The sequence below is a fragment of the Rattus rattus genome, chromosome 6 (assembly GCF_011064425.1).
Source record: "Rattus rattus isolate New Zealand chromosome 6, Rrattus_CSIRO_v1, whole genome shotgun sequence".
NCBI classification, from domain to species: domain Eukaryota; kingdom Metazoa; phylum Chordata; class Mammalia; order Rodentia; family Muridae; genus Rattus; species Rattus rattus.
This window is the reverse complement of record NC_046159.1, coordinates 63,293,855-63,321,639: the sequence shown is the minus strand read 5'-3', so window position 1 is coordinate 63,321,639 and position 27,785 is coordinate 63,293,855. Positions and strand designations below refer to the sequence as shown.

Genomic DNA, 27,785 nt, shown 5'->3' with positions numbered 1-27,785 from the left:
TACTGCTGTGGGTAATGCTTTATTTATATGTTTCCTCGTTTGATCCTTGCAGCAACCCTGAGGTAGGTATATCCCCACTTTACAATGAACGACCAATGCCGCTAGGTTAGACACCACACCAAAGATCCTACTCAAAGCCACCGGGAACTCCAAACCGAGGGGACTCGTGAGTAGTTCACAGGCTGCTGTCAAGGAAAGTAGAACAGAAACTTCCACTGGAAAGGGCGGCATCAGCACTGGGGTTTGAGGTCCCCCACCAGGGACCGGCGAGGCACATTCACAGGCCAAGAGCAGGACTGAGCAGAGGCAGAGCACACAGGATAACGACGCAAGAAAGGAGATGGTGGTGTCTTCAAGCACGAGTAGAGCCTAGCTTCCAAGTTCTGAAGAGATGTGGGGTCTCCAGCAACAATGTGTCCAGGGGCTGGCCTCAGGCAGGCCAGGGAGGAACTGCCTCAGAGAGCAACACCTCCTCCATGTGGCCCAAGTGTGGTGACTATGGGCCGTGGTCCTTTAACCTCATTAAGGCCTTGAGAATCTGATGAAAGCCATCAAACACACGTGCACACATGCGCGCAAACACACACACACACACACACACACACACACACGCGCACACACACACACACACACACACACACGGACAGACACTTTGCATACAATTTCAGGGAGTCCACAGATGCTAGCTGAGGGACTCCTGCTTTAGGGCAAGGGTGAAAGTCACTGAGGCAAATCTTCTTTAACCTGCTTGTATTTCCTACACACTTTTCTGGGAAAAAAAGTCATTTGTCATCCCCCAATCTTTAGAATGTTGTGAAGTTCATTTTAAATGGAAACCAAGGACAGAGAGGGCTCAGCCTCCACTCCAGCCAGGGAAAGCGCAGCGGTGGCACGGCAGTGGTGGCAGCCAGAGGGGAAAGACAAGGAGAAGGACGGGGCCACATGTCCTGCTGCCCTTCCCACCCAGAAGGTCACTTTGGGAACTTTGCTCAAAGTTAAAGAAGCGCTGTGGGGTGATGGGGACGGGCATGTGGTTTCCCTCACTGGCTACCGAGGGTTAAGTTGTCCCCCATTCCAACCTTCCTCTCCGACCCCCCAAAAGCACCGAGGCACCGGCCCTGTCGTCCATGCACACATGGACAGGCCTTCTAGGCACACCAGTGTATAGACACACACTCTTCCAGAACAAGGGGACACTGAGTTGGGAGAGATCTCAAGGCAGTCAGGGGATCATGCGCTCCCCAGAGTCAGCAAACTGGAAAATCATACAGCCACCACAAGGACGCAGGGCAACCCGCCCCAACTACCTGCACACTGATTCCCTTTCCGGGGCCTATGTCCTTACTCCACCCCACAAGCTGATGGGCCCAAGACAAGAGGCCATAGCAGAAGGTTACAGGGTTGATCTCTCATGAGAATCAGGAATCGGGCAAAGGCCAGGTCCAGGTCCGGAGGACAGACACTAATGTGTGACCATACAGACTCCAAGAGAAAGGAGCAGCCATGATCATGTCTTGGTAGCCGCTAGTTCCAGAGATTGCTCATGGCTGGCAGTCATTTTCCCGGCTTTAGATGGAGGTCTCATCACACGTGGCTAGAGGCGCCCCAGAGAGCCGGATGTGGGCTGGGCTTGGGCAAGAATCCAGCAGGAAGGGTGGAGGGAAGCCACCAAAACCACTGCCCCGCTTACCCAGGGCCAGGGGCAGCCGTTCATCTTCAGGCGAGGGAGAGGGAGGGTCTTGGCTATAGCTTGTGGTCCCAGAAGGTGGAGCCCCCAGATCTAAGCCCACCTTGTCTCTAGCTAGAAGCTCCCTCTGTCGCCGACGCTGCTGACGGCGACCAATCAGGAGGAGAGTGAGGGATGCTGCAAGAACACCCAGGAGAAAGCCAACCAATCCAGCCCCCACAACGGTGTGGGCCCGGTTTGAGGGTCCCCGCTGGCTGCCCCACACCAAGCTATAAGCAGCCACCACGCGGGCGGCTCCACCCTCCTGACACTCGCAAGCATAAGCCCCCATGGCCCCTGGGGTCACCACCACCTCTAGTCCATCCCTCCGGGGAGTGAGCGCAGTCACTCCACTGGGCTGGTGCCACACACAGGATGCCCAGGCAGAACTGGGGGAACATGGCAGGACCACGTGGCCCACAGTAGCCACCGGAACTTCAAACACTACCGGATGTTCTGTGAAGAGAAGGCAAAGACACAAAAGGCATGAGGCTGCAGGCAGGAAGAGGACGGGGACAGCATATGGGGAGATGTCAGATATAAGATAGAGTCATATGACAGTGTCAAAGGGATTCCAAAGGACTGAAAGGCCCTGGGTCCTGGGCTCCCATGTCTTCATGGGTTCAAGTTTTTTGAATAAGTCAAAAAAAGATCCAACTTTCTAGTCCCTTTCTATACATTTCACCCACATTTCTCTGGGCCATACAGACCTCCAGGTTCTTTCGGACACAAAGAAGAGACATCCGCTGACTCTATATCTTGAACCATCCTACAAAGAAGAGAATATCTGGTAAATCTAGTGATCGAATATGCTTGCACCCTCCTCAGACTCTCACCGTACCATGGTACTCAGCCCCATGGTACGCTCAGTACCACAGTACTCAGTTATCATAGTACTAGGTTATCGCAGTACTAAGTTATCATAGTACATAGCTAACACAGTACTCACTCCAGAACCCAGTGCTCTCCTGGAGTTAGTATTCTTCCCTCCACCAAATCTTTCCTTAGTACACCTTATGTTCCTCAATGCATTTCCCTGTCAAATATACACAGATCCCTGGCAGACAATCTGTGGAAAGATGCTTGGTGGGTGTACCCTAAGAGGACGAGAGCTCTGTGAAGTGAAACTGACTGTCCATAGCTACAGGGTGTCTCTTATTTACACCTGAGGTCTTGGGGGCGAGGGGGTGACTCATTGGGTAAGCACGATTGTCATGCAAGCGTGAGGACTTGGCTTAGACCTTCAGCACCCAGGTAAAAGGCTGGGTGTGAGGCCAGGCCAGTGGCTTCAAAATAGAAAATCCCAGATACTATGAAAAAGTATTTCACAAACAGCTGGTCAAAAATATTCCAGTGAGATAATTAAAATTAAAGGTTAACAGCTGAGACTAGCTCAGGGGAGAGTGCCTCCCTACACGCACAGACCTCGGTTGAATCAGGCACGAATTATGAAGCCTATAATCTCTGTGTGGGGAGGATGAGGCAGGAGAGATCTCTATGAATTTGAGGCCAGCCTAGGTTCTACAGATTAAAGTGAGTTCTGGGCCAGCCTGGGCTACAGATTAAGACCTTATCTCAATATTTTTTAAATTAAAAGGCACTTATAAAACACATAAGCCTACTATTGATGGTATTATTTGAATCTTGACTTACACAGGTTGTTTTAAGTCTATGCAAATGAAGAACCTGGAACATTCACTGTATATTTGATAACACTAAGAAATTAAGAATTGCATCTGGCGGGGTTGGGAATTTAGCTCAGTGGTAGAGCGCTTGCCTTGCAAGTGCAAGGCCCTTGGGTTCGGTCCCCAGCCCCGAAAAAAAAAAAAAAGAAAAAAAAAAAAAAAAGAATTGGGTCTGGCTACAGCAGTATTACCCATTATGTAACATGATCATTTATTTTGTGTATGTATGCGTTTGTGTGTGCACGCAAGTGGACTGTATGTGTGTGCATGTGTGAGTGTGTTGAGGACATTGTGTCATTCTGTATTGAGTGACAATCTGTCATTCCTCAGGCAGCATGCACCATTTTCCCACTTCAGTGCACTACATGTATGCAATGCCCGCAGGAGCCAGAAGAGGGCACTGCAGCCCCTGGAACTGTGAGCCATCCTGCAGGTGCTGAGAATTGAACCCAAGTCTTCTAGAAGAGCAGCCAGTGCTCTTTCTTACCTGCTGACCCATCTCTCCAGCACCCTTCTCTTTTGTTGTTTTTAGTGCCCTTGTGTGCTACAGATACTCAAAGATTTATGAATAAAATAAGATAGCTAAGATTTGCTTCAAAATAACTGGCATTGGAGTTGCTAAAAACTCACTGTTGGCTAGGCAGCAGTGCTGGAAGGGGTGGAGACATGCAAATTTATCGTTTTAGTCATATTTACTCATTTATCATACTTTCAAATATGTTTAAAGTTCCGAGAATAAGATCTTTTTAGGAGCGTCCTTATGTGATCAAGAGCCATTCTGAATTTCCCAGGGTGAGTGAGATGCCAGGGGTTTGCTTCTATGTGGTGTATTTTCAAGGTCACCTCTGAGAGGCAAATGGATGGCAGGAGCCCAGAATGGGCAAGAGTAGGTCAATTAGAACCGCCCCCCATCCCCTGCAGTGAGAAATGACTGGGTTGGGGGATGGCTCAGTGGATACAGTGCCTGCTGTACAAACTTAAGTGAGTTTGGTTCCCCAGAACCCACATCAAAGTTGGCCACAGTAGGACAGGTATCCCAGAAGTCCCTGTGCAGCCCTACTGACTGATGAGGACTGCAGGCCGCTAGCTTGAATACACAAGAGTGAACCACAGACAGACCTTGTCTCAAAATGGAAGAAGACTAGCATCCTGGGTCGTCCTCTGTCCTCTGACACACACACTGCTGCGGCAGTGACATATGCTTGCCAGTCCTTGTGTATACATATCCACATGCCTTACATAAATATACATCACACATACACACATATCATACACAAACACACACATAGATACACATCCTAAATGTATCTCTCTCTCTCTCTCTCTCTCTCTCTCTCTCTCTCTCTCTCTCTCTCACACACACACACACACACACACACACACACACACACACACACACACACACACACGATGCTGGCTGGGAAGCCAGTGGAGCAATGATTCACTGTCCTTTGAGGTACAATGTGTGCAATGTCTGGTGTGAGCACCTGGAGTGGCTCCTTTCACTGAGATGCGCGTGTGAGGGAGAAAGGAAACCATAGTGCATGCTTAGACTGGCTGTGTCCGGGTTGCTTGTGAAGCCCTGCAGGGGAGTGTGACGTATAGAGTTACAAGGGTATTCTGCAGCTCTGCTGGAGATACGTGTGTGTATCACAGGAATGAAGTCACCTGAGCAGAGAGTGAAGAGAAGGAATCTAGACGTAAACCCTGAGGAGACAGCCAGTGGTAGAGTGAGAGGAGGATACACAGAAGGCCAAAGGACAGGATTTCCAGTGCGGAGAGGAAGGCCGACGTGGGTGCTCTGCTAAGACAGAGACTGGGAAACGCCTCCTCGAGATGATGTCAGTCCCACTGCCTGTCCGTCACTGGCTGACATGATGGACTCAGTCACACTATCGGGGCAGGTCTAGCATTAATTAGACAGCACCAGACGGACAGACAGATGAGCTAATATGGGCTGACAGACGGGCAGGCAAGTGATGCAGGCTCTAAACAAGAAGCCACACACAGACAGAATGGCATTAGCAGATGAGACAGGCATATGGGAGGGGCGGAGTCCAGGAGGGCAGGCAAAAGACCAAAGCAAAGCAGCCCCACTCACCCGCGGTGCTCGCCGGCGTGGGCCACACAAGCATCAAGCCGGAAGCTCCAGGCGCACACGGGGTCCTGGGCCAGGATACACTCCGAGCAGCTCTGGAGACGGCCACAGTTGCTGGTGTTCACTTGTGTCACCTCAGTATGGGAGCCCACCAGGAGCCAATCCTGTAGCAATGGAGCGGGAGAGAAAACGTGCTACATCTTCCAGACCAGATCATTAACTGGCCACAGGCTCGATTCTCCCCAGCAGGTTTCCGAACACACAACTCACGTGGTACAATTTCATGCTCTCAACCGGCTGTGGTTCTGGGAACAAGGCCAGATCCTCCAGGACACTGAGCTGAGCTCCGATGCGCACAGCCCGGTGGAGGTGTCCATCCTCTAGGAAGGTAAAGGGCAAGAAAATGGCTTAACTGGCACTGTGCCTGGATGTCACAGGGCACCTCTCTGTGGTGACGATATGCACTATATGGGCGACTTGCTGATGCTTAAATATACCTGTCCCCAGGTAGAGCACGTCATATTCTTTCCCTGAGAGGCTGGTCACCCTGTGGGCCACGACTCTAAGATAGGCTGTATCTGTAGTGACCAGCAGGGGGCGGCCATCAGCCGGAAACACGGGCCTGTCCATGAGAGGGTGGTCTCTGATAAAGGTGAGCACGCGGTCTGGCAGGGAGAGCGAGGATCCAAACTGCTGGAGCTTCATGTTGTTGGCGATGCACTAAAGGAGACAGGTCTGGGTGACCGCATTTCTCAGGAAGTGTCAGGGATGTTTGCGATGGTGAAAAAGAAATCAAGCCCGAGATGAGGACCTGCCCCACCCCCTCACCTCTCCAGGTCTGGGCTGGGGCACCTCGTTGTCCATGACAGGCAGTCCCCTGTTGCAGTCATGTTTTAGCTCTCTAAAGGGACCGTTCAGCACTGCCCGGATGTCTTGGGGTCGGAAGGCACACACAGCAGAGATGGCAGCTCCTTCCCTGGAGGAGTCACAGATTGGAGCCAGGTATCTGGGTGACAGCAACTCATCCCTTATCAAATGAGCTGATCCCCGGGAAACACACGGGAGCCATGCAGCTGAGGGAAAGAGAGTCCACCTGCATTGACCACACCAACGCCACGGATCTCCCACCCTGTCGCCCTGTCACCCGCACCAGGACCCCCTCACCACTGGGACGAAAAGATGCCATAAAAGATGGGGGTTCCCGCTCCAGGCTGAGGCCGAAGCTCTGTCATATCCTGCAGAACCCCGGAGGCCCGGCCATGCTCGGGCCCTGGGCACAGCAGGTCAGCCTTCAGAAACGTCGTCCATCTCTGCTGAAGGGTCTTCCTGCCCCCAAGATCCCCCTGAGGTGACAAGAACATGGGAAACGCTCTTTAGAAGACCAATACTAGACGAAACGTGTGTAGACCCTCTTGTGTCCTCCCTGACCTCATAGCACACATGGACAGATAGGAAGACAGACATATAGAAGAACAGACAGACATACTGTGTGAGAGACTGGGGGTAACAGGGCACAGAGATGGATAGGGTTGTGATAACAAGGACAGTGACAATGTAAATCATGACAAAGAACTGTGACCTCACTTAGTCCTTAAAACACAGCCTGTCCTCGATTACTATATAACCTGTACATCTATGTTTCAAAGGTGCCAAAGAACAAACCAGAGGTCACGGAGGCAGGAGGTGGTGGGGCAGGACTGGAACCTGGGTTCATCATTACATGCTTCCTTGAACTATAAGGAACTTATAGTCCAACTTCCTATAGACAGTGTGTCGCAAGGCTAAGTGTAGGGGAGAGCCAGAGCCACCAGGGCCATCAGAGGCTTCTCCCTCACATTCCTCAGGCTCCCATGAGAGAAGCCGAGGTAGAGAACAAACAGGACAAAGGAGAGAAGCACAAGAGACCCAGGGAGGCAGAGATGGAAGACCAAACACCGGGAGATGATAGCCAGCCAGGACAGAGATCTCACCGCACACACTCGGGCCACTCTTGGGACCTTGATGCGCTCATAGGAGTCCAACACTCGGGAGGTCTCCGTGAAGAAAAAAAAGATTTCATCGTCTCCATCTTCATCCCCCCACTCAGCTGGGCTCAGGACCATAGCTGCGACAAAGGCTGGAGCTGAAGAAACCAATGACCTCAGATCTTCAGATGGCCTGGGGCTACCCAGCCTCCACCTGGCCTGTGTCCCAGGTGACCCTGTCCCTCTTCCCACCATTAAGCCAGGACGACAAGGTCTCTGTTCGAATCCAGTCCTCAGCTCGACCCACAGCTCGGGAGATGATGGGCTCAGTCCCCAGGAAGTTCTTCACAGTGGCGGTGTAGAGGACGCCCCCTGCAGGGCGACAGGAAGGAGAAGAGCAGTCAGAGATACACCCGGGGAGCAGGAGCAGTCACAGGCAGAGCACGGGAGGAAGCAGAGTAGCAGCACACAGAAGGGGCATGCACCAAATGTCATCACAGGGGACACCTGACTTACAGGAAGTGCTGGAGTAGGGAGAACTGGCAAAAGGACCGAGGCATGACAGGAGCATAAAGGCTCCTCTATCGGACACCGGGTATCACTGCAGTGACCTGGCGACAGCTAACTGTCCTGAGACTCCCCAGGAGGTGCCATTTGCTTCGCAGCAAACCCCTAATCTTCCTCAAGGTTTCCACTATGGAGCAGAGAACCTGTGTTCTTTCTGAACATTGCTGGGTACAGGACCCTGGAACAACTCACAGCCAAAGCGCGCACTGGGATTGCTTGGAACCTTGATGTAGTGAAGGGCCTCAGGCCCAGCAACTCTAACTGGGTAAAACGGGGGCAGGTCCCAACACCTTGCATTTCAAACAAGCAGGAGTCACTCTGATACAAGTGGTTCAAGCCTCACTTTGGGAAACACCAGCCCAGTTTGATGAGAGGAAGCTTCATAGAAAGAGAGGGTAAAAGAGGGGTGGGGCCCTCCCCCTGCACTGACACAGCTTCGAGCACTCTAGGAAGAGTTGGGGTAAGAGATAAATCATAGGCACTTTGGGACAGACCAGAGGGACAGCTCTGTCACCATGAATAACGTGGGCAAGGGCTCAGACACAAGGAGAAAGAAGATGGCTGCGGGTCATAGAAAGCCATGGGCACCTGGGGGGTCTCAAGCAGCACAGGTATTCTGGAAAAAGCAAAGTGGCAGGACTCCATCAGCTGCTGTGCACAAAGCACTGTGCTGAGCGCATTGACGACCCCACAGACGCCCTTCTGGGGTGAGAGGACAAGCATAAGTTCAGAGACCAAGAGTCCTGAACTGGGAGAGGGAGACAGGCACAGACGATGATCCTGCACTATCTACTTGGGGTTGGGGCATCTTTTGAGGGGTGGCAGGGAAGTACCAGGAATTGAAGCTGGGACCCTGAAGATGCCAGGCAAGTGTCCCACCACCTGAGCGAATTCCCAGCCCACAGAGTCTCCGAAGAATAAACCGTTTGCCAGTTAGAGGGCGTCAGGGAGACGGACAGGGAGGCAGTGACCAGAGGAGCCATACTCAGGCAGAAGGACCATGGTGGCTGACACCCACAGGGGCAGACATTTCTGCACGGAGCAAATGAGCAGAGGCAAGGCTAGAGGCATGGAGATGTGCCCTCCTTCCATGCCAGGAAATGAAGTCTTTGTCTCACAGGGAAGGGAACAGCAGAGATTTATTTCTAAATGGGGAGTGTGTAACACAATCAACTTTTTTTTTTTTCCAGAAAGCCATGCAGGCTGGAGGTAGAGCTTAATGGTAGAGTATTGACCTATTAGGCCCAAAGCCCTGGGTTAGAAGAGCATGATCAAGGTGGTGGTGATGGTGATGATAATGGCTAGGCATGGAGGGGTGAATTTGTAATCCCAGCAGGAGGGAGGCCGAGGTGGGAAGATCAGAAGTTGAAGTCAAGCCTGAACTCAAAAACAAGATGGTATCAACAAACAAGGACCGGGTATGGTATAGCACATGCCTTTCATCACAGCGCTCTGGACCAGAGGCAAACAGATCTCTGTGAGTTCAAGGTCAGCCTGGTCTAGAGAGCAAGTTCTAGGACAGCCAGGGCTATGCAGAGGAACCCTGTCTCGAGAACAAAACAGCACAACAACAAAGATGGCTCAACCATGAAGGGCACTGGCCGCTCTTACAGAGGACCTGAGTTTGGTTCCCAGCATCTCCATGGAGGCTCATAGCCATCCTCGACCAACCTTCTTCTGGCCTCCTTGGGTACTGCAGGCATGTGGTACCCAGCCACACAAGCAGGCAACACACACACACACACACACACACAATGAAAATGAAGAAGAGGAGGAGCCACCCCATCATTAAATTCACTGGGTGGTGTTTTGATTTGTGAACTCATTACAACAAAGGGATTTTTATATTTTCTAAAGAAAAGAGGAGGAGGAAGAGGAAATGCAAAAGGGTGAAGGGGAGAAGAAAAGAGAGAAAAAGAGGAGGCAGAGGAGGAATAACAGCAATGAAGGACACAGCTCAAGGAGCATGGAAGACCCGGGCGAGGCTAAGAAGAAAAGGGAGAGGCTAGGAGGGTGTGAACTCTCTCTGAGAGAGTGTGTTAGTGTGAACTTGAGCACAAACTGAAATAGGAGAGGAGAGAATAGACTAAGCCATCATCTATGGTTTGTCACGCACGAGGAACCAGGACAGGAAGCAACAGAGGAAGGCCCGTGGAGAAGCAGCCGGAGAGGAGGACATTCGCTCCTGGACATGCTAAGGCAAAGGGGCTTTCAGAACACATGGGAAACTCAGGAAGGCAATTAGGAAGGGTCCAGAAAACGCAGCCAGAGCCAGCACCTCCGCATCCCTACACATCCTCTTTAGGTCCCAATAGGAACAACGCGAAGGTACTGATCAGAAACACAAATAGACTAGGCTGCTCCGGGGAGCACCACCATCTGAAGGAGAGCATTCCTCGGGCACCGAGAGGTCAGACCAGAGAGCCAGGAGAAGCAAGGGCTTGGAGGAGCCTGTGCTGGCCAGGGGAAGCAGGAGAGACCAGGGTCACACAGAAGGAAGCGGAGACATGTTGGGGGTAACAGATGCTCCATAAAGGCTGTGTTGTTAGCAGCGGCCAGACACCCAGCCTTGAAACAACACTCAGTGCAGAGTGAAAAACAGCCAGGAGGCCTGGGAGACGTGTAGATGGAAAACCTCTTGGCAGGGTGTGGGCGGTAGATGGAAAACCTCTTGGCAGGGTGTGGGCGGGAAGGAGAGATGATTCTTCTGCTTGAGATTGGGGACAGGGTTTTGGCATCGGAAGACTTGGGTTTGAACTCTGAGGCTACTCACTAGACAGAACAATTGTGGGCAAACTCACTTTCCTAAACTCCAGGTTCTTCAAGTGCAGAACAGGGAGAAAAAGCCACCTTCCACTCAGAATCATTGCAGATGCTCGGTGACAAGTACAGAACCCTAGGGAGGGCCTGCCACATGGTAGGCATTCAGTGCCATCGGTTACAGTGCCTGTGAAACTTCAGAGACATATGCTTGTCTTGCTGCTAGCAGAGGAGGGGCAGCTGTCAAATGACATGCCAATCCCTTCCAGAAGAGCTTAGTAAAGAAAACTAAATATTAATCATAGGTCCCAGCAACAAATGGAACCCCACATGCGCCAACTCTGTACTTGCCAGGTGGTAGATGAGAAAGAATTGATATTGAAAACCGGATTGAAAAACCATCCCTAAAACCTAGGCAGTGGTGGCCCATGCCTTTAATCCCAGCACTCGGGAGGCAGAGACAGGTACATCTCAGAGTTTGAGGCCAGCCTGGTCTATAGAGTGAGTTCCAGCCAGGGTTACACAGAGAAACCCTGTCTGAAAAGGGGAAAGGAAATGGCTGGGAAGAACACCACTCACAGAAAGCTCTAAAACCAAAACTCCATAGGCCCTAAGAAGCTGCGCCTGGCTGTCCTGAGAATGGAAGTCATGGGAATCAGACAGTTATGCACATTTAGGGAACATGTCTTTAGGAATACAGGGGGGAAATAACTACTGGAGAGGGATCACAGATAACCACGCAGAGGCCTAGATAGCACTGGAGCAAAGGGTCCCACATTGCTCCAAGGGATTGGTACCTTGAAGAGCTAGTAACCCTGGAGCCTGCAATGGCAGAAGAGAACTGTCCCTCAGGGTGAACTAGAAAAGGGTCACTGACACTAGGGGACAGAAGAAGGGACAGACACCTTGGGTTGGAAGTAGCAAGTGTCCAAGTGCTCAGGGAGAACCAGGGGCTCACCATGCTCTCAAACGCTTATAGAAGGGACATCAACTGCACAGACATGAAGACCATGTCCATAGGAGGACATAAGACCAAGACACATTCTAGAGTCTCCCAGACATTCTCAATTCCAATATGACAGAACTGAAACCTTCATATGGTAAAATATTCCTAAGTGTGTAATTGTTTGGCCAATTATTGCTGGACGGATCAATCGGTAAACATTCCAATACACATCTGGCTCAGTGGTGCATGCCAGAAAATCCCAACACCGAAGTAGGAAGCTGAAGTAGGAGTATTAGGTACCCCAGGTTAGCCTAAGCTACACAGCGAGACTCCGCCTCTAGAGGCTGAGGGCAGGGCATACTGGTGCAAGCCTTTAATCTCAGCACTTGGGAGGCAGAAGCAGGCAGATCTGGAGGCCAGCCTGGTCTGTATAGTGAGATCCAGAACAGTCATAATCACGTAGTGAGACCCTGTCTCGAAAAGCAAAAACAAAACAAAACAAAAAACAACAACAAAAATCCAAAAACAAAAGAGCCTGAGGGCCGGGGAGGAACTTGTCAGTAAAGCTTTTGTACAAACTCTGGGGTCCAGCCTCAGTACCAAAACAAACAACAAGAAAAACTAAAACCCTGCAAAAGAGAGTGATGAGATGACCACAGTGTGGTGACCACAGTGTGGTGATGACCACAATGTGATAAACCTGCAAAAGAGAGCAATGAGATGATCACAGTGTGAATGATCACAGTGTGGTGATGACCACAGTGTGATGACCACAATGTGATGAACCTGCAAAAGAGAGCGATGAGATGACCAGCGTGATGATCACAGTGTGGTGATGATGACCATAATGTAACATAGATCAGTGAATACACTAGTTAGAAAAAAAATTACTAAAAAATTTTATAAAGTATTTAAATATATACATACACAGGAAATATATCCCACTCTATGGGAAAGAGCACTTGCTGAGCTCAGACCCCCAGCACCCATATAAAAGCCATGCATTGATCACATGTAAACCAGTAGTCCCAGCACTGTGTGGGGCCAACAGTAAGATCGCTGGAGCTTGCTGACTACTGCTTTAGCTCCAGGTTCAGTGAGAGACCATGACTCGAGGGAACAAAGGTGGAGGGTGACAGAACAGGACATCTGACATCCTCTGATACCTCCACACTCACATGCCTGCCAAGCACATGCATGCATACACCACACCATGCATAACTGACTTATTCAAATAGAAATAGAAAAAAATTTAAAATAGAGATTGAAAGCCATAAAAGATGAAAAACCAGAACCGTCTGTGAAACTGACCCCTTCTCGCTCAGATGACATGTGGTCACAGGTCCCAGAAATGTTAGCCACCCAAAAATTAACAGACTTGTTGTGCATGCAGCAAAAAAAAAAAAAAAAAAAATACACATTACACTGCTGGAGTCTCAGTTTTCCATTTGAGGAGCTGGAGAGATGGCTCGGTGGTTAAGAGCACTTGCAAAAGACCTGGTTTGATTTCCAGAGCCCACAATGGTAGCTCACAAACATCCTTGGTTCCAGGTTCAGGAGACTCAGTGCCATCTTCTGGCCTCTGTGAGCACCGAGCGTGCACATGGTACACAGACATACATGCAGGCCAAGCACTCGCACACGTAAAATAAAATAAACCTAAAAGAATTTTAACGATAGAACAATATCCACAACAAAACCCAATAATCTCACTTTGTAGCCTAGGACAGCCTTGAACTCCAGATCTTCCTGCCTCAGTCTCTCAAAGTGCTCAATTTTAAAGAAAATTAACAATTGGGATTGTCTGGCTTTAAAAAGAAGAGCATTAATATGCTCTAGTTTTCTTTCTTTGAGATTTATTTATTTTATGTATGTGAGTCCACTGTCACTGTCTTCAGACACCAAAAGAGGGCATCGGACCCTCTACAGGTGGTTGTGAGCCACCATGTGGTTGCTGGGAATTGAACTCAGGACCTCTGGAAGAGCAGTCAGTGCTCTTAACCACTGAGCCATCTCTCCAGCCCCTCTAGGTTTTCTTTCTTATGATCAGGCTCGCTCCTTCCTTCCTTCCTTCCTTCCTTCCTTCCTTCCTTCCTTCCTCCCTTCCTTCCTTCCTACCTTCCTTCCTGTTCCTTTCTTTGACAAGGTCTCATGAAGCCCAATCTGGCTTAGAATTCGCTATCTAGCTGAGAATGGCTTTGAACTCCTGGTCTCCCAGCTCCTCCTCCCCGGTGCCAGGGTTACAGGCACATGCTGCCACACCCAGCTGCTCTCACAGTCTTTCTTTTTTTTTTTTTTTTTTTTTTTTTTTTTTTTGGTTCTTTTTTTTGGAGCTGGGGACCGAACCCAGGGCCTTGCGCTTCCCAGGCAAAGCACTCTAACACTGAGCTAAATCCCCAACCCCCTCTCACAGTCTTTCTGCTTCGATCCTACCCTGTTTCCCACTTCCTTAGCGAAGGATTCGATCAGCAGGTTATTTTTTTTTTTTTTATCAATCTATTAGCGAGTCATGAGAGGTAACGTGTTTGCCCCCTCATTGCTCTCTATTGGCCACACAGGATGCTATGACTGTCGTGCTTCAGCGTAGACTTGCACGTCAGATGTGGATTGCAGAGGTGGGGTTTGACTTAAGATGTTGGCAGCGGCTGCACACCTGAACACTTGCAGGGCACCTTGGCAGCAACACTGCCACCAGATGGAACAGTTCTGGAATCCAGAGGAAAAGGTACTGGAAGGGTTCCAATAAAAGAAACGACAGAAGCTTCAGCCCATCATCACAAAAACCTGATTTACTCTAAGGTGTGGTAGGAAGACAAAGACAACAGGCCGCTGGCTCCAGTGTGGAGCCTGGGTATGAACAGTACTCTGAACCCAGAGAGTCTGGGCGAGCAGCAGGTCTGCAGCACTCGGAGGAAGACGGTGAGCTTTGGTTGGGGCACAAAGGTTTTGAGATTCAAGTACAACTGTCTGAAAAGCAGCTGGATGTGTGTTCTCCATCCAGGTTAGGTCTGGGAGGCAGGTAAAGAGCCAGGAGCCACCAGAATGTGGCAGAGAAAGACGCCACGGGGCTGGTTAAGATTATAGCTGCGTGGATGAGAAGAGGCTTTTGGGTGGAAGCCAACCTTCAAGGAGCAAACAGAAGACAAGGAGACTGCCAAGGACCCACCATGATTTTAGGCTAATAAGAATCGATTGCCAAAATATTCACATTTTCCCGAGTATAAATATCACAAATAAAGATACTGAGATGATTTTGCTAATTTTATCTGACTACAGTACAGATAAATGTCATACTTCAAAATTGTACTTACGGCTAGACACGGATGCCTATGTCTGCCATCCCAGCACTCAGAGGCTGAGGTAAGACTATTAGCGGAGGGTCAAAGCCAGCCTGGGCGACAGAAAGACCTGTCTAAAAAGCCAGTAACAACAACAATAAACCCTAGATTATTAGGTTTACCCCAAAAGAAATAGATGTACCAGTAAACACGAGGAAAGCTGTTTGACCCCACCAGGAAAAATGCCATTCGAAATACAAATCAGGGCAGGGGAGGTGTACATCTTTAATCTCAGCACTCAGGAGGCAGAGGCAGGCAGATTTCTACAAGTTCAAATCTAATGAACATGACCATGGTGAGGCCACATCTTAAAAAAGAAGTAAGAAAGAAAGAGAGAAGAAAAAAAAAAAGGAAAGGAAAAACTACAAGTCAAATTGGACACTGGAGGAGATTTTTCAATTGAATAATAATAAATGTAACCAATAAAATAAACTTAAAGCATCTTTCCTTAAACTATGTCTTTTTTTTTTTTCTTTTTTTCGGAGCTGGGGACCGAACCCAGGGCCTTGCGTTTGCTAGGCAAGCGCTCTACCACTGAGCTAAATTCCCAACCCAAACTATGTCTTAATATAAATTTTCTTCCTCACAGAGCAGACAAGTCATCCAGAGACTCACAATCCTTAAAGAGTATTGCTGGGGGTTGGGGATTTAGCTCAGTGGTAGAGTGCTTGCCTAGCAAGCACAAGGCCCTGGGTTCGGTTCCCAGCTCCGGAAAAAAAAAAAAAAAAAAAAAAAAAAAAAAGAAAAGAGTATTGCTTAGGAAAAAAAAACATGCTAATAATGACCTCACAATCCCACAGCTAGGAAGTCATTTGTGTTGATATGCAATTCTGCAAAATGTAGCAGTGTTTACAACAGCTACAACTCAGAAATCCTTCTTAATGACGCCGGCGACCAAATCAGAGTTGCCAACACTGTTGATAAAAAGCCAAGAAAAATATGGCCAAGGTGTTTTATTCAAACCTGAGCTTATACAAACCCGGTCTCCTCAGGTCCAGCAGTGGATAAGAATGTCATGGTGGCTGAAGACTGTAGTTACTCAGTGTTCTGCTTGCTGTAAGTCAGCAAGTGTCTGACTGAAGGGTGAGTTAAAAATAAAGTCATATATAAGGAAAAAATTCCCTTTTGTAGTCTAAGTGTCAATTTTTGGTTTGTACAAAATATTATCCAAGCCGGACGGACGTGGCAGTGCATGCCTTCAATCTCAACATTCTGGAAGCAGAGCAGATGTATTTCTGTGAGTTCAAGTTTCATGGTGAGACACTGTCTAGAAAGTAAATTAATAAAATGGGTGTCGTGGTGCACACCTTTAATCTAAGTACTTAAATCAGAGGTAGGTGAGTTTAAAGCCAGTCTGGTCTACAAAGTGAATTTCAGGACAGCCAGAGAAATACAGTGAAACCAAAAAAAAAAAAAAAAAAAATTAAAGAAGTAATTAAAAGTTGTATAATGTATCCAAAAATATAGGAAAAAAGTATTTTATAATAACCCTCGCAACAAGTGTCAGGGAAGAAAGGAGAAACAGCTTGGTCCATGGGAACAAGTACTGAATTAGCTAGCAGGAAAGACAGGCTCTGAGCCCCGCTCACACCATTCATTAAAATAAATTCAAATATTCAAAGAACCACATCAGAGAGAATTTTTTAAAGGTAAAAATGGCTACCTGCTCTTTAAAAGAAAGGCTGAACTGTAAAAAAGTATAAACCAAAAGCCAGTGTGGAGATACAAACCTTTAGTCACAGTCTAGGGAGGCAGAGGGAGATGGAGCCTAAGGCCAGCCCGGTCTACATGTTAAATTCCAGGACAATCAGGACTACAGAGAGAGGGCCTGTCTCAAAAACCAAACCAAAACCTAAAAATAAATAACTAAATAAATCAGGGCTGGAAAGACGGTTCAGTGGTTAAGACCACTTGCTATTCTTTAAGAAGACCCAGGTACGGGGTTGGGGATTTAGCTCAGTGGTAGAGCGCTTGCCTAGCAAGCGCAAGGCCCTGGGTTCGGTCCCCAGCTCTGAAAAAAAAAAAAGACCCAGGTACAGCTCTAAGCACACACATAGCCCATAGCCATCCATAACTCCAGTTCCAAGGGATCTGATGCTTCTTCTGACCTCTGAAAGGTACCAGGCATATATGTGTTGAACTGACATGCGTGTAGACAAAGCATTCACACACATAAAATAAAACAAAGAGGGGAATAGAAAGATGGCTCAGTGGTTACGAGCACCGACTGCTCTTCCACATGTCCTGAGTTCAATTCCCAGCAACCACATGGTGGCTCACAGCCATCTGTAAAGAGATCTGATGCCCTCTTCTGGTGTGTCTGAAGACAGCCACAGTTTACTTATATATAATAAATAAATCTTTAAAAAAAAAAAACAAAAAACACACACACACACACACACACACACACACACACACACACACACACCCATAGAGGAAAAGTTGTGTGGCTTGGAATACTAACACCCTATCTGAACTGAGAATTTACCCAAGAAGAAACAAAACTAAGCACTACAACGTGGGAAAAAGTGCAACTTCACTAACATCCAAAGACACACATTAAATCAAAGTGCCACCCTTAGCCTCAGATCAGCACAGATTTTCTTTCTTTTTTTTTTTTTTTTCTTTCTTTTTTTTCGGGGCTGGGGATTGAACCCAGGACCTTGCACTTCCTAGGCAAGGGCTCTACCACTGAGCCAAATCCCCAACCCACAGATTTTCTTAAACAAATATATTAATGGCAAATTTAATGTGAGAAAACAAAATACTCTCGTACGCCAGTGGCTTAGTGTGCGAATTGGCACACCCCAGCTAAAGACACATTAGTTTCGATAATGAGCCATGAAATATCACACCCTTCAGCGCGGCAATCCACTCCTAGGAATCCGAGAAGATGACTGAAACTGAGAACTAGGGCCATACGCATGCAGGTTCAGTGTGACAATATGGACAATACTAAAAACCTTGAAGGAAACATAAAATAAGAACAATTTGGAGCTATTTAATTAACTTAGAGTACGCTCAGAAGATGAAGAGCACAATGCCTTTTAAAATTGTCTTCTCTGCCTGCCTTTAATCCCAGCACATGGAAGGCAGAGAAAGGCAGGCAGATATCTGTGAGTTCAAGCCCAGCCTGGTCTACAGAGTGAGTTCGAGGATAGCCAGAGCTACATAGTAAGATCCTGTCTCAAAGCACCAAAAATGAATAGGTGGGTAGGCAGGCGGGCAGGCAGACAGACGGACAGAAGGACGGAAGGACAGACAGGCAGGCAGGCAGGCAGATCTAATGGAATTTTTTAAAATGTCTCACAAAGTATCTTTCGAGCTTTGGATGAAGCTCAGCGGCAGACAGCTCACCTTGCACACACAAAGCCGGGGTTTCATAACCAGCACTGCATAAGGCAGATGCAGGCCCATCATTCCAGCCTTCGAAAGTAGAGGCAGGAGGATCAGGAATTCAGGCTTATCTTTGGCTACATAGAGAGTTTGAGGCTAGCCTGAGCGTGACTTTGTGTCAAGGTAACAACAAAAAAGTATCTGGAGATCATATAGAAAGTTCTATAAAGTTACATGACAAAGTTCAAATGTTTATTTATGTCAGAAGTTAAATACTTTTAAGTGTTACAATGCACACATAAGACTTCTATTCTGCTCCTGCCTCTTCTGCATTGTCAGGGGGAAACAGCTGGCTTTTCTCTGGATTTGGAGAGTCTGCGTGAGGTGCCCTCCCCTAAAATATGACTTATGTAGTACAAAAACAATCTGTTCCTTATGCCAATAAAATTCGTCATTCTCCAAGAGACGTCTGGGCGGGGTCCACCCTGAGCAACTGCAGGTGGTGCCTTCAAAGGAGGTAATGCAATAAACTGAAAAACAGCCATTCCCCTGAAGAACTAAGAAAGGGCCAACAAAGTGTGCCTCAGTGTATGTGTGTGTGTGAACACATCTTAAAGGCTAGAAAGGAATATCCTAAAACACTGACAGTGGTTTTCCAAATAGTGAATTAAGTGACAGCTACGAGAAACATGGGGCCACTTTCACTAAATTAAATTCAACTTAATTTAAAATTCCCTCATTCCCTCATTGCAGTCATCACATTTCAAGGGCTTAATGGCCAAGGTAGCAAAGCAAGTTGCTACCTAATCAGACGAAGCTCTCCACCATCTCAGTTACCACACGAAGATCATTTGGACTGTGCTACTCTACACTGTCTTTTTAAAATGCTCTCTCTAAGTGTATGACACTATAGGCTGCAGCCAGTCCCTCTTGCAAACAGGAGTGGATGCTGTAAGAGAAGCAAAGAGAGTCCACAGAAGCAGCCATCACACTAGAGGTACAGAGGCCACATTCTCCACAGAGGAGCCGGGGGAAAAAAATACCATCCTATGGAGACACATTGGCAGTCACACTCACTCAGGGACATCAGGAAAGGCTGGAAGGAGACATGAGTGCAGTAGACATCCCAAGGGAAGAAGAGACACAGAAACTCGAGCAGCAGGGGTGGGGCAGGAGGTCGTTAGAGCAAGAATCAGCGACTCTTGGCTCTCCCCACTCACCAGCCATTACAGCTGCTGACCGTTGAGCTGGCTCAAAAGGACATTTCCCCCGGCCGCTCTCAAGTCTTTCAACCTGCTGGAAACTGGACACATCCTACAGACCAGAAGGGGAGGGGGCAGGTGGTTTAGGGTTCATGGAGAAGGGTCACAGTGAGGTTAAACATAAGATCAAATGAAGGAAAAGCCCATCTCCATCCGTATCCCGTTCACCCCACTCCCATTCCCGTATACAGTCACCTTACTCCTGCCTCCTCCACCCCCTCGTTCTTCCTCTGCCTTATTCCTCTTTCCCCCGACCTGTCCCCCACAGTTCCTCATGAAGGCATACCTGGACTATCCCTAGAAAATACCATGAAGCTGGGCATAGACCTTTCCTCTGAAATTCTGGAGTCTGTAACTGCCTAGAAGATGCGCTAAGCCAAGGAGATGGAAGAAAGCAGACAGCCTTTGGAAGGAAGCAGACAGCCTTTGGAAGGAAGCAGACAGCCTTTGGAAGGGAGCAGACAGCCTTTGGAAGGGAGCAGACAGCCTTTGGAAGGGAGCAGACAGCCTTTTGAGGGCTGGAGCTCTGAGGAAGGGCAAACAAAACAGTGAGTCCATGGGGGATCGGCTGAAGCCCAAGGGCTTGAAGAGAACAGAGTATCCTTCTCCCTCAGTTCCCACCTGAGGATAGAGCAAAGAGCCAGGGTCCACATCCAAGCAGAGAAGGAACCTGAAGTCAGTGAAGAAGGACCTAAGCCTTAGATCATGATCTAAGGGCTTGAGAGATAAGTATCTTCTTCTCCAGAGGGTGGGAGGTGACAGATGACAGGTAATCTGACGGCTTCTCCAAAGGAAGAGATTGGATCAAAAGAGCATTTCAGAATGAAAGCCCTCCAAAGAAGCACGGCACTCCATGCGTGTGACAGAGAGAGCATCCTTGCCTGAAGAGAAGGGTGGTGGTTTTGTGCTCAGGCAACCTTGAGGTTCAGTTAGCACTTACCGTGGCTGTACTTCTTCCCTCCTACCTGAGCTACTCCTTGCCCTGTGCTGAAGAGCTCCACCCCTAACTTACTGCCATACTTGCCTCATCAACCTTCCAGATCACGAGCGAGCACGCACGCACGCGCGCACAGACACGGCCCACCACTGCCCCTGGAGTACAAACTCTAACCCAAACTACTTATTTTCTACTATTTCTCATTATTCCGGAAGCCAAACTGCTTTCCCATTCCTGTGCCTAAAACTCTTCCCTTCCATTTCACCAAAGACCAAAGAGATGGGCCTTTTCCTGATCCCTATCCACTTCAATCTCCATGTAGCATTTGGCACTTTCAATCCATTTCTTTGAAATACCCTATTCCTTGGCTCTTGAAACTCTAGCTTCCTGGGGTCCTTCCTCCTATTTCATAATTGTTTCTCTAACTCCTTCTTTTGCTAGCTCCACCATGTTTATCCTTGGGATAAATCTATAGTCTTTCTAACATATCATTTAAACATCCCATTCATTCTTATATTTCCAGTCTTTCTATTAAACCGTTGGCCCAACTCTCTGAGACTGATGCCCTCCAATGAGTCCATGTCCTCCAAACCCAAGTCCATATTCCATTGAATGCTGGGTTTTCTCACAATATTTACCTACCAGACTCTTAAAACTCCATATGTCAAAACTAGTTCCCTCTCAGTTTTCCCCAGTGGCATAACCATGTATCATCTAACCTTCTAACCTTTGAGAAAGTGAGACACCCATTAACAAATAGGTTCTGATTATCCTCTGATTATGAAAAAGGTTCTGGTTATTAAAATGACCTTGAACTGGGGTGTGAAAATGCAAGATGGCCTCACTGGTTTTCTCTGTCTGTATGTGGAGATTTTCATTACACCCGTCATTAGATAGTCTCTCTATCAGCTATGGTGAAAGCAAGTCTCTAAAGCTGAAATCTGGGATGGGTCGGAAGGCTCTCCTGAGCACTGAAGCTGGAGTTGGCCCTTTGGCCTCGCCCAAGGAAAATAAAGGACCTCTCCCAGATAGGAAAACAACGGCAAAAATGGATTCTCCAAGATGAATGAATCATGTCAAATGACACAAGAGATTAAAGTCAAATGAATTCCCTTGGGCTGCAGGCCAGCCACCCAGACAGGGTTATAGAACATATCTAGACCAACCCAGGTTCAAATATTGGCTCTGTCTCTTCTAGCTACATGATCTTAGCCATAGTATCTAATTTCTCTAAAAATCAGTTTTCTTGCATATGAAATAGAAATAAATCATTCCTGAATACCATGAAGTGGTGATAAAATTAAACCTAATCGTGAATATAAAGTACCCAAGCCTTCAATAGTGAGTGGCCATTACTTTTCTGGTGGTCATTATTGAAGCCTGGTCTTTTTCTCTATCAATGGCTGGAGTTCCCTCATTGAGTCATGTTAAAATATTTTTCTTCCAATGTGTGATGGAAGCTGGCACTGAAAGACAGCACTCTTGCTAAAACTGTTAGCTCCAGGGTTTCATAAGGACCTTCATTTCTCCACAGTCATCAATGAGTGAGTTGTGTCTAGATCAAAGATGTCAGGGAACAGTTATCCACAGCCTCAACCTCAGGGAGCTCCAGCACTGATGGAAAGCAGGGACACAGTCAGACAGAATAAGAGAGTAGAAGCAGAAGAGGCTGTTCAAAGAGTCTACAGAGCAGGCTCAGGATGGATCTTGGCAGGCTATTAGAGCTAATCTTCTCCCTCTGGAGAACAGGCCCCTGGTTCACGAGTCTGTTAGATAGAGAAGGCTTCAGAGAAAACGCTGAACTGGTGTGATGAACTGGTAAGATACAGAAGCCTGGGTTCACTCTTCACTACCGAAATCTCTCAAGAATAGATAGGGTCCCAAGACACACCAACCACCACAGGCATTCCCAGAATATATTCCGTCTTGGTACTTCAGCTAGGACCCACTAGGGTCCCAACTCAGAGATCTAAGGATGAAAGGAAAGTCCAAGAAGATGAGTTGGGATGGTCATAGTATGTCTGAGTAGACTGGGAAAAATAGTCCTGCTACCCTGTGGACCTGGTGGTAACTATAAACAACTAAACCGTCAGTATAGGTTGACGAGATTCAGAGATTTCCAAATACCATTCAGAAAGATAGTGAAGAGTGTGTGGAAAGAATGGAACTAGCCCAACTAAACCTGAGGAAAGCCACGGGGGCTGCCTGGACCCATCCCAAACTAGACAGGAGGACGCTGTAGAACAGAGGGTTTGGGGATGTCTACTATCTAGGCCCAGAGGATCACTCTATTACTGCAGACTGCACAACAGGCTAGTCGATATCTGCAGTTCAGGACCAAAGCCAAGAAAGAAACATGGTGGACACTGCTGTGTGCAAAGGGCATGTAGCCTTTCTGACTCAGCCCAGCACGCAGTCACAAATCTGCTGTCAGAAGACCGGCGGTGACCACTGCACAACTTAACAGAGAAAGGTCAGAGTCCCAAACACGTAGTGGTGACTAGATGAGAGACATCATTAGGACTATATTCATGCCAAGAACGCCTGGGTTTGAGGGTGGGAAATCCCACAAGCTTTCACCAGCAAACAAGATCTAGAAGAAAATGGGGTTGACAGGGTGGCTCACCCCCAGAGATTCAGAGCACAGAGCCAGCTGGTACCACATAACAGGGTGGTGACATCAGAAGTCATGAGAGTCACACCCTGCCGAGAACGGGGTTGGCAGAGGATGGCAGGAATGCTGAGGCACGCCACGGGAGAAGAGAGCCTGAGCTGTGCTAGGGAAGAAACAGGCTCCAGCTGCTGAGGACAAACACCTCCTGAACAAAGAAACATGTGTGTCTGGCTTCTGAAGTATCGTTTGGATTTGTCCGGTTCCCAGGCCAACCAGCAACCCTAACCCCACTCACTGTCTTGTTTCATCTTGTTACTCTTAGCATACTCTACCCTCTACAATCTCCCTTCCCCGCCCCAACTGCCCTCCCCAAGGCAGACAAAGACTCCACCCTATGAAAGCATCCTTTATCCCAATACTTACTCTACAAAGTAGTTGCCTTAACCATGCCCAACATGGTCACTCCCCCAAAATCCTTTCCCACCCTCCCACCCCCCAGGAACTCACACTGCTGTCGGCTCCCTCTCCCTCTCCCTCTCCCTCCCCCTCTGCCCCTGTCACTCACAATAACCCCGCACTTCGGATCAAAAGCGAAGGTGCCGCACGTGAGGAGGTGAGAGGCATTGACAATGGCGAGAATCTGGATAAAATTGTGACATTCGTCCTGGGGGGGTTAGAGATGGTTGGAATCAGAAGCAGTGGGCATGAGGAAGGGCAGGGTTGGGTATAGATATTAGAGGCAGCTGTGGTTATGGGGCCATACAGGCGATGGTGCTAGAGTCTATGCCTGGACTCTTCAGGATAGGAGCACTGCGGAGGACTGGGCCAAGGTCTCCACAGACACGGAGACAGGGTGTGGGAGTTTACCTACCTCTTTCTTGCCTTTCTTCCTGCAGTTCTGTCTGTGAGTCTCAGGTACCGTCCAGTCGATCTGAGAAAGAAGAGGAACTCATTTCCCCAGGTTCCCTCCCCGACGTATACTAAGACCAAGGGAAAAGTCCTGCAAACTTCAACAATCTGGAAACTTCTAAGATTCCTCACTCTGTGCTTCCTTTCCACCTGGAAGTCCCCTACCGGCCAATGAGTAACAAAATCAACTGTGAGATCAAAACCACATTTTTATTTTTGAGACAGGGTCTCAGGCAGCCCAGGCTGTCCTCAGACTACAGGGCCGAGGATGAACTTCTGATCATCTTGTCTCCACTTTCTCAGTTCTGGGATCACACCAGATTTTATGTGGTGCTGGAGAGCAAATGCGGGGATTTGTCCGTGCTAAGCAAGCACGTCACCTACTGAGGGAACACCCAACCCCAAACCACATTTAAGGAAATAGAATACATCAGAAGTTATCATTTTATGACTGGCAATGCTGTTCCGAGTTTCCATCAGGACAAATTTACATTTCTGTGCACTGTCTTACTAATACATTGTGAAATCAGTTTGCAAACAGTCTCTCTCTCTCTCTCTCTCTCTCTCTCTCTCTCTCTCTCTCTCTCTCTCTCTCTCTAGAAAAATCACTTCCCACTGCCTTTGAAAAGTGCCACAGAACCCTTCCCCCATCTTTTTGCCTCCCTCAGAGCCATTCCCATCACCATGTCTCCGACTCATAGCTGCCACAGGTAGGAAAGCCCCCTCCCATCATCCCTCCCTTACTGGCAGACAAGGGCCTTACACCCTTAAGAGGTATCCCTGCCCCATCCTTTATTCCATACAGTGATGGTCTTACCGACACCCACCACAGTCACTCGCAGAAAACCCTGCTCCATTACATCTCTAGTTATTACGAAAGTCTCCCACCTGCAGCCCTCAAGATGATGGATTTAAACGCATGCTACAGGCTTGGGCTCTGGGTCACCCCCACCGTCATCTCTCACCCTTCGGGGTCTTTCCCCAGAGAAGGGGAGGGTTAAAGCGAAGATGCTGTCCCGTGCACCGACGTAAAGTGTGTGGGAGGCAGGATCCACAAGGAGAGCAGAGTAATTGTACGTATGAGACGCTGCAAACCGGGTGAGATAGGAGTCAGCCTCTGGCAGGAAGAGAAGAGGAGGAGAGTGTGACATCAGCCATCCTGTCAGAAACACTGGGTCCCCAAAGGGCATGATTTTTGTTGTCTTTCAAGGACTATTTATTTGGTAGCCAAAAGGGAGGGGTGGTGGAACAGAACCTCCACAAACCAACCACCCTCCTGTCCCCAGTGAAAGATAACTAAGGAGACCAGAATAGTTAGTTAGCGCACGACCCAGTCAGGCATGCTTTTGCTATAGAAAGAACACCATAAAAAGCAATTGAACAAGTATTAAATCTGTCACGTCTGCTCACAGCAATCTGAGGCAAAACTTTAAAAGGCCTATGGAGATATGAGTACTTTCCAATGTGCCTATTGTTGTTGTTGTTGTTGTTGTTGTTCATGATGATAAACTGACATTATATAGCCCAAGCTGGTCTTGAACTCAAAAAGCTCAGCTTCCTGACAGCTGGGATTAAAAGTGTGCACCATCACAGCTACACTATTTTACTAACACATGTGGAGTCCACTTCTTCTCTCACCCTACACTCTTGACTTCCCCTTACCCTATTAAACCCAAAGCTATAGTGGATGGATGGATATGTGTCTCTGAAATAGACCAGCCTGCATTTAAACCCTACTCTTCCCCATACCAGCTGAGTGCACTCTGAGAGCCCCACCCCCACCCCGCCTCCCCGTAGGATGCTGGGAGAATTATGTGAGGTAACAAGTGGACATGCCACCATCTCACAGACACTCACGTCTGTCCTTCCTTCCTTCCTTCCTTCCTTCCTTCCTTCCCTCCTTCCTTAGCACGCATTCCGCCTAGATTCAGACTAAACTCATTATCAGCACCTAAAACATTTAACTATTTAAAACTGACAAAACAACTCTGTGTGAATTCACCTTTGCCGACTCTCTGGTTCTGGTGATCCAAACCATGAGTTACCTACTCTGCTTCGCCTTGCCATCTAGGCCTCTCTGGATCCCTGGGTATCAGCAAACACTGGCATCTGTAACTCTCTACAGGGTATGGGTACAGCACAAACTGAAACTCCAGAGGCGCTGGTCTCAGCTTTGCCTCCTGGCCCCATAGCATCTGTAGATGTCATTTGGCCTAAGCATAGGCTTTAAGTCACTGTGACCCAGTTGTGAATTGTGGCTTCATCTGTACCCACTGAGAAGAAAAAAAGCCCCATGCCACACCCACGTCCACGTCAGCAGAGAGCATTCAAACTGTGAGCGCCATTTATGCATTATAGAACCCCTGACTCGTTGCATGTCTTCATAAAGAACCTAAGCCCTAGCCTGTTTTTTTAATATATATTTTTTAGCTTTCTTTTAAATTAGTGTGTGTGTGTGTGTGTGTGTGTGTGTGTGTGTGTGTGTGTGTGTTCGCGTGCAAGTAACCATAAAATCCTATTCCCTCAGAGCTGGAATTGCAGGTGGTTGTAAGCCACCGACATGGGTGCTGGGAACAGAACTCAGATCTCCTGGAAAAGGAACCAAGTGCTCTTAACAACTGAGCCATCCCTCCAGCCCCCTCCTTTGTTTTGTGTGAAGAACTCCGAATGGGCTCATTTAAGTGTTTACTAGCACTCAAAGTAGGGAACCGGCAAAGGGAGCAGCGACCATTCCGGAAATTAAAGTTAAAGTGAGTTGATAGTGGAGGATGGGAAGGATAGATGTCAGCCGTATGGTTAGTGGGCTGGAGGGATACAGGTCTGAATGGCGGTGGGAGGGCATTTGAAAGGATGACGGGGAAATGAAGCTGAAAAGAAGGAAGTTCTGGGCTAGGGATCAAGGTGGGTCTTGATGACCCATTAAAATGAAAGAGAGAGAAAAAAGGGAATTCATGGGCTTGGAAATGAATGATAGGTGCAGGTGTATGTGTGGGCAACAGAGGAATAACGGACTGAAATTGACAACCTTGGGCAAACCCCAGGCTATCCCTGGGCCTCAGTATCCAGGTCTGCAGGGTGGAGGGCTGCACCCTGCTGAAAACGGGAGGCTCCGGGAGCACCCTGGTTGTGTCTTGGGAGCTGAAGTGTGAGGCCATGTTGGGGATGGGATAGGTGGGATGGAGTGGGGTGGGGTGGGATGAGATGAGATGGAAAGGCACAGGGTAGAGCTCTCAGCCTTGGTCCCAGAGGGGTGTGCACCGTGCAAAGGGGCCCTAGATATTGCCACTGAGGTTAGCAGGGCAGGTGGGTGTGGGCACCTGCTGGCAAGGACAGGGCACCATGCAAAGGGCCGAGGAAAAGGGTCCCTGCATCTTACCGGAGATGGGCAGCGAGGTTCTGGGCACTGAGCGGGGGACGCGGCCGCACACCGGGGCGCTCAGTATCGCCAGCAGCAGCAGCAGCGACAGCGGCGGCGGGAAGGGAAAGACCGGAGGCGGCCGGGGTCCCGGGCGGGGCCGCTCGGCCCTGGCAAGCATCTCTGGCTCCGCCTGGTGCCGGGTGGGGCGCGTCCAGCAGCCTCTACTTAGTACCGCTACTGCGCGGGCCTCGGCCCCTCTCGGGTCCCCTCGGCCGAGCTCGGCCT

The 27,785-nt window shown here is 48.5% G+C and overlaps 1 protein-coding gene across 1 annotated transcript; it reads right to left on the bottom strand.

Annotated features, from left to right (window-relative positions):
* Nucleotides 1–27,785, bottom strand: Sema4f (ssemaphorin 4F). The gene is made up of 14 exons (XM_032906301.1): nucleotides 27,519–27,785; nucleotides 25,108–25,259; nucleotides 24,105–24,164; nucleotides 23,799–23,897; nucleotides 19,641–19,734; nucleotides 7,726–7,845; nucleotides 7,480–7,631; nucleotides 6,674–6,852; nucleotides 6,338–6,485; nucleotides 6,007–6,229; nucleotides 5,780–5,889; nucleotides 5,513–5,673; nucleotides 2,437–2,495; nucleotides 1–2,182 (listed from the first exon to the last, which is right to left on the bottom strand). The coding sequence occupies exons 1-14, from the start codon at nucleotides 27,676–27,678 to the stop codon at nucleotides 1,569–1,571; spliced, it is 2,331 nt and encodes a 776-aa protein (XP_032762192.1). The 5' UTR covers nucleotides 27,679–27,785; the 3' UTR covers nucleotides 1–1,568.

Excerpts from the sequence above, each read along its gene's own strand:
- Sema4f (XM_032906301.1), bottom strand. The coding sequence starts at position 27,678 with ATGCTTGCCAGGGCCGAGCGGCCCCGCCCGGGACCCCGGCCGCCTCCG. Across the intron at positions 24,165-25,107 it reads CTGGGGAAAGACCCCGAAGG|ATCGACTGGACGGTACCTGA; the intron begins GTGAGAGATGAC and ends CTTCTTTCTCAG. Across the intron at positions 6,486-6,673 it reads GGCATCTTTTCGTCCCAGTG|GGAAGGAGCTGCCATCTCTG; the intron begins GTGAGGGGGTCC and ends TGACTCCTCCAG.